The sequence below is a fragment of the Sceloporus occidentalis genome, unplaced genomic scaffold (genome assembly GCF_023333645.1).
Source record: "Sceloporus occidentalis isolate IW3139 unplaced genomic scaffold, rSceOcc1.0.p SCAF_2, whole genome shotgun sequence".
Classification (NCBI taxonomy): domain Eukaryota; kingdom Metazoa; phylum Chordata; class Lepidosauria; order Squamata; family Phrynosomatidae; genus Sceloporus; species Sceloporus occidentalis.
In genome coordinates this window covers 3,116,428-3,123,285 of record NW_028316982.1, presented here as the reverse complement: position 1 = coordinate 3,123,285, position 6,858 = coordinate 3,116,428, and the positions used below count along the sequence as shown (strand labels likewise).

At 42.7% G+C, this 6,858-nt stretch overlaps 1 protein-coding gene across 2 annotated transcripts in view; it reads right to left on the bottom strand.

Moving 5' to 3' along the window:
- Window positions 1-2,005: 2,005 nt before the first annotated feature.
- The window catches only part of LOC149317876 (endothelin-converting enzyme-like 1), a 70,330-nt gene continuing 65,477 nt past the window's right edge, over window positions 2,006-6,858 (bottom strand). For both annotated transcript variants that reach the window (XM_089507429.1, XM_089507423.1), the window contains exons 16-18: window positions 6,336-6,431; window positions 6,024-6,100; window positions 2,006-4,191 (exon numbers count right to left, since the gene is read on the bottom strand). In XM_089507429.1, the coding sequence (XP_089363555.1) occupies window positions 4,092-4,191; window positions 6,024-6,100; window positions 6,336-6,431 (273 nt within the window). In that variant the 3' untranslated portion in view covers window positions 2,006-4,091. The remainder of the gene's footprint in view (window positions 4,192-6,023; window positions 6,101-6,335; window positions 6,432-6,858) is intronic.

Genomic DNA, 6,858 nt, shown 5'->3' with positions numbered 1-6,858 from the left:
GCTGGCCTTTTAATTCAATATAATAATCAGCAGAAAATTACAATGCAACGATTTCTATACAATGAACTACTTAAGTCCTGTTGCCTGGCTTGTGCCAACTGTTAGCCAGGAGTATGTGTGTGAGAGGTTTCGGAGACAGGGCAGGGAGCAAGACGGCACAAGTCTCAGCCTTTATTTGACTTCCAGAGTGTGGGAAGGTTTTCTGGGCTGCAGCATGCCAGGAAGGGGGCAGGATAGGACTTTCTACCTTTTGCCACCCCACCTCACCACATTTGACCCATGCCAGCAGTGCTGCCTCTGTCCGTTACAGAGAAAGCCTAGCTCCATCTTTCTGGGGCAAGGCAAATAGGGAGATGCACAGAAACAAGACAGCTCTGGAATCTGGAAATGCTGAGTTTTGAGGGAACTTTTCTGTGCATGTCTTCATTTGCGGCTGTCAAAACTCTACCAACTGCCTGAAGATATAGACTTTGAATGTCCAACTGTGCCTTTGTGGCAACATCCAGCCTTGTTTGGCATTAGAGACCTTTGGATGGCAGAGACTATGGAGGGCTGGTCCTTCTCAAAATAGCAAAGAGATCTAAGCAGGGATGGTGGTGGCAGCACTACAGATTTCTGAAGGAGTTGTTGTTTGTTGTTGTCTTCAAGTCATTTCCAACTCACAGCAACCCTAAGACAAACTATTATGGGTTTTTCTTGGCAAGGTTTGTTCAGAGGAGGTTTGCCATTGCCTTCCCCTGAGGCTGAGAGAGTGTGAATTGCCCAAAGTCACCCAGTGGGTTTCAGGGCCAAGCTGGGAATTGAACCCTGATCTCAAGCCGCAGTTTAGCACTCAAGCCACTATGCCACACCAAACCCCCAAATCTAGAAATCATTCTTGGAAATAGGCTCTTTGTCTCCAGGCAAGGCCCAACCAAGCAGGACAAAGTTTGGGGGTGAACTTTATTGGTGGTCAGAGGTCAAGAGGTGCTTGGTCCAGGTTGCAGCCTCATTACCATGAGAGGAAAACAATGAGGCTGAATTGTAGGCTGTGTTGTCAGTGTCCCTGTTGTCCAAATCTTGTGAATCTTCTGGAGTCAATAAGGAGGAGTCAGAGGAGAACAAGCAACACCCTGAACTGGGAGTTACTGGCCCAAGGTGTTCTCTAGAATAGTAAGTGTGCTTATACAGCTCAACTTGTATAGGTTGAGTCTCCCTTATCCGCAGTTCCCAAATCCAAAATATTCCAAAATCCAGCATAGTCCACAGGGGTGGCTGAGATAGTGACACCTTTGCTTTCTAATGGTTTAATGTACAGAAACCTTGTTTCATGCACAATATTATTATTTTTAATATTGTGTATAAAATTAACTTCATGGCATGTGCATAAGGTGTATATGAAAGATAAATGAATGTTATGTTTAGACTTGGGTGCCATCTCCAGGATATCTCATTATCCAACTAACTCTGAAATCCAAAACACTTCTGGTCCCAAGCATTTTGGATAAGGGAGACTCAGCCTTACTAGGCAGAGCTTGGAAAAATTAGGGGAAATGGCTGACTTGTTAGCATTAGTTGTTGCTTTAAAATGCATAATACATTAATGCTGGTTGTAATTTGGAGAGGTGTGTATATGACATAATATGTTATTTTAGTTCATTTAAAAAAAAACATTGAAAACCAAAAAATGCCCATTTCTTCCAAGAGGTTTGACATTCTAATGTTGCTCTACCAAAAGATGTAACATTAACACTGAAACACACACAAAATATATGTAATTGTTCACTTGTTCCCCCAGAAAGAATTGGTATTCCTCAGTTGACAAAGTAGGTATGTCCCTTGGCAATACTTTAACAGAAAATTGGGTAACCAGAGGCAGAAATGGCATATGAAGACTAGGGTTGTGTTCCTAAATCACAAAAAAGAAAGAAAGAAAAAGAGAGAAAAGCACTTTGATAGGTTTCAGCAAACATTTTATCCAAAACTAACAGTATGCACATGTGAAATGCAACAACTAGGTCTGGTAAGCCATGGAGAAGCAGACAAACACATTTTGAACCTTCTGGAGACCACTTGAAGGCTTCTTCCAAATGGCATCTAGGAATGATTGTTTCCCCCTTTCACCAGCCTCCACTTTTATTATTTTCATTTTAGTGGCCAAGCCAAAAACGAAAACTTTTCTTTTTATGGGTAATTGAGACAGTAACAACTTTGCTTTCTGATGGTTGAATGTACACAAACTTTGTTTCATGCTCACTATTATTTAAAAATGTTATGTAAAATTACCTTCAGGGTATGAGGTGGATATGAAACAGAAATGAATTTTGTGTTTAGACTGGGGTCCCATCTTCAAGATCTCCCATTATGTATGTAGATGCAAATACAGGTATTCCAAAATAAAATGACAAAATCCAAAACACTTCTGGTCCCTTGCATTTTGGATAAGGGAGACTGTCTCAGCCTGGACATTGAGCTGGGGAGACAGGTTGCACTGCTGTCCATTTTTCTTTCTGTTTTGCCATGCACACATGTTCAGTCAGGGATACTTGAGGCAGCTGCTGTAGGCAGATGCATGTGGCAGCAATAGGATCGGCTAGAACAGAAACCCATTCTTTCCCAGCTCAAGGTTTATTGCATTTACTTCAGACATACCGCTTCAGCCTGACATCAAATGTCTGTTTTTCTCACCTTCCTTCATTGTTTTCATTGTGAGGTATTCCTGTAATGTTTTACTGGAAAATGACATTACATATACTGTGTTACTTCCAAGCCCTAGTACTCAAGACACAGAGAGATTTGTGCTTCGCTATGTGATATGTTCTGTCATGAATTATCAAACCCAGAGTTTCTTTTGCACAGGAAGGAAAGAAGAATCATAGAATTGTTCAGTTAGAAGAGACCCCAAGGGCCATCCAGTCCAGCCCCATTTTGCCATGCAGGAACTCTCAATCCAAGCATCCCCAATGACAGATGGCCATCTAGCCTCTGTTTAAAAAACCCCAAAGGAGAGACCACTACACTCCGAGGAAGGAGTGTCTTCCACTGTCGAACAGCCCTTACTCTCAGGAGGTTCCCCCTAATGTTGAGGTGGAATCTCTTTTCCTGGAGCTTGCATCCATTGCTCCAGGTCCAAGTCTCTGGAGCAGCAGAAAACAAGCTTGCTCCCTCCTCGATACCACATCCCTTCAAATATTTAAACAGGGCTATCGTATCACCTCTTAACTGTCTTTTCTCCAGACTAAACATACCTAGCTCCCTAAGTCTTTCCTCATAAGGCATGGTTTCCAACCCCTTCACCATTTTGGTCTCCTTCCTCTGGACATGCTCCATCTTCTCAGACATTTGATGGAAGGAATAAAGCACTAAAGTCAACAGGGACATTAATCCCAAGAACAGTGAGAACCTCTGCTGCTGGTAGGATATCGAAACCCTAAATACATTCCGTTTACACACACATACTCTGTAAGGGGAGATAATCCATGGTTTTGCAGTGAGAAAGGGCAAAAAATTAAAGCTTTAAGATGAATTGCTGTATTTATAAATTGTTTGCAAAGCTGGCGGTTCATTGGGGTAACAATAGCATGAAAAACAATCAAAACACAGAGAGGATGATATTGCTAGTGCCAACCCCAAACTTACAAAATAGCCAGCAATCTTTTAAGGAGTCCTGCTTCATGCTGGATGCTATGCTCAATAAAAACTGCAAAAGGCTGCTGTGTGTGTGCGCATATCTTTTGAAGGATGGTAGAAAAGCACCAACGTGAAACCATGGTTTAGTGACAGAAAACGTTTTTGAAAAAGTAATTTCAAAATTAGGACAGAAACGTTTGTTTCTTGATTCATGAGATGATATTTATGAGGAAGGGATTCTGGTATGTGTGTATGGCAAGGCCCATTTTCATAATGGAGAACAATACTAGAGTCCGGTCTGCAACATCTACCAGTGTGTCCATCGTCCCCAAGGAAGGCCTGGCTTGCAGAGACGGATATGGTTTCCTTCTTTGCTCTCGGTCTGCCCAATGGGTGAGAAGTAGAGTAATGGCAGGTCCAATGGGCACAATACAACACATGTGTTTTTTTGGCAGGTAGGTGGGGGAGAGCAGGTGGGTATTTCACCAGACGGAGCATTTGTGAGCTGGATTCATGGGTGAATTCTTAGGACAATGGAAGACCCTTCCAAACTCCTCGAATTGTGAGACGCTACCCAGGACCCTGCAGAGAGGGACAGAGAGAGGGGAAAAGAGATGCCAGAATAGCAACAGGGTCAGGAGCAAGTTCAGGAGAGGTTCATTTTTGTAAAACTAGATCCTCCTAGGTCCTTGTGAAAGAAACACCTTGGCATGAATCCTACAGTTAATCTTAACTCAAGTACAGTTGGTCCTCCACATTTACGGCTTTGACTTTTGCAGATTTGATTATTTGTAGTTTTAATAGGTTCTCTCGAGGAATCTCTAAGTCCTCCAGCGCAACTCTGCCAGAAGTTGTACTGGAGAACCTAGAAGTTCCTAGAGAAAACACTTCTCTAGGCATTGGTAGCATGATTCTATGGAGTTTATCACATGGGAGGGAATCAGCTAAATCCCGTGCAGAAACGGGATTTAAATCTGGGAAATTCCTGCAAAAGCAGGATCATTTTCAGATACATCGGGGGCACTGAGCATTAATGCAACATTAGCCTGCACAGAAAGTGGGCAAATCACACTGCTTTTTTAGTTTCCGGATTTTACCAAAAGTAAAAAGCAGCGCAGGTTAATGTTGCATTAATGCTCAATGCCCCCGATGTATCTGAAAATGATCCCACTTTTGCAGGATTTAAATCCCATTTCTGCACAGGATTTGGTCACTTAGCCTTCCATGTGATAAACTCCCATGATCAACCTCTGGCAAATGTTGACCACAGAATTGCACTGGAGGACCTGGAGAGTCCTAGAGAGAAGGTCTCTCAGGTAAAAAGAATAGTGTTTTTTTATTTGTGGTTTTCCCACATTCATTGTAGTAAAATGTGCCTTCTGGATTTCACAGCCACTCCATGTGCACACCTGATCACATTGGTTTGACCAAAATAAGGTATGCACAGGCTGCATAATGGTGTAGAGGTGACACATAGGCCGTTCCAGACGGCAGGAGGTTGCATTCCCCCCCCCCCCAATATTTTTCTACGTATAAAGCCCAGAAACCTCCTAGCAAGGAGAGAGCTAGTGAGGCAGGAAGTAAGAGGAGATTAAAGTATTTTTTCTTGAGAGATATTTTTTAAAACCAGGGCTGCATCTGCACTGCAGAAACAATATAGTTTGACAGCATAGCATGCTATGGCTCCATGCTACTCTGACAGAGAAGGCTAAATGTCTCACAAAACTACAAATCCCAGAATTCCATAGCATTCAGCCATGGCAGTTAAAGCATTGCCAAACTTCACTATTTCTGCAGTGCAGATGTAGCCTCGAAGGAGATATTGCTTGAAATGCCATCTTGCTTTCTGCATTCCAAAATACACTATTCCAAGCTAGATATTAGGGGTTCATTTTTTTTGCACAGAACCCTCCCTTTTTTGCAAGAATGCATATTATTATTATTATTATTATTATTATTATTATTATTTTGCAAAAAGTCCCCAAATATGACCAATCTTACAGCAGTTGCCCATTTTCTGATTGAGGATGAGAAAATCTGTCAGCATTCCTTATCTCCATAATGCAGAGCCAGGTGGGCACTTAATGCTACCAACCTTAGGTGTCATGAAAGGGCATCCAGTTATTCAGTTATTCTGTGTTTTTAATCTTAACTTTTACTGCCAGGAATAGGAAAGGGTGCTGATGCAATTTTCTACTTCACCAGCTAAAATATCTGGGATACTTTGGGTAATGGGCACCTTGATTTTGTGAACATCATTTCATCCCTCCCTCCTAAGGCTGTTTGCAGGAACGTGGCAGACAAGAGTGATTCTTTGTTGTTTTATCCCAAGACATCTGTCCTAGATTTCATCTGCAGTTCCCACCTGTGGCCTTATTCCTTCCTACCCCTCCATCTACACATCTCCTACTTACCGGTAGTGTTCAGGAGCATGTTTGTCAGTCAGCACCTGCAGGTAGATGGATTGTGAACGTCGCTTAATGCACCAGTTCTGCAAAGAGAACCACAGAAACAGGGCAGGATCCAACAGACAGTGAGAAGTGAGTGACCGGCCCTTGGCTATGTTCCTTGTGCCTAAGCATCTTAGATCCACAACCTGACATTTTACCACGGCAGCTCTCAAGGCTTGGAATAAATCATCCTCTAACTTTAAAGATTTTGTGATCATAAGTCACTGAGCTCTCTCCCAACTAGGAAAGGTTCCTTGGCAAAAATGGAGGCATTACCTGGGCAAAAGCAATGAAGAAAAGCTGCTCATGGGTGTACTTGAGCCAGTGCAATGGATTTTCAGGTCCATGATCCCTGACCCATTTCTGGTAGGCCTGCAAGAAACAACGTAGTCAGCATATGGCTTTTCCATAAAGAACTGTTACCCCAAGGTCAGGCCTCCAATTACCCCTCAATTTTGATATCAGTTTAATGTTAAAAGAGATGCTGGGGTGGGTGAACTGGACAAGCAACTCCACTGTGGAAATCTGACCATACCACGTTTGGAAATCTGGTTGGCTCTAGTAAGGGACCCACCACAATGAGATCACCCAAAGACATCGCATAATCCCTTTGTCTAGGATGGGATCCCGGCCAAGGAGATGGCTGTGCATACACAGACAATGCACGCTTCCCAAAGAGCAAACGATTTCCTTTATCTAAAATAGTCACACCAATCGTCTGAGTATTTCCTCAATCCCTCAACCATTCTTCTTCCCCATTTAGCAATGAGGCAATCCATTCATCCCAAAATGGCTGTCC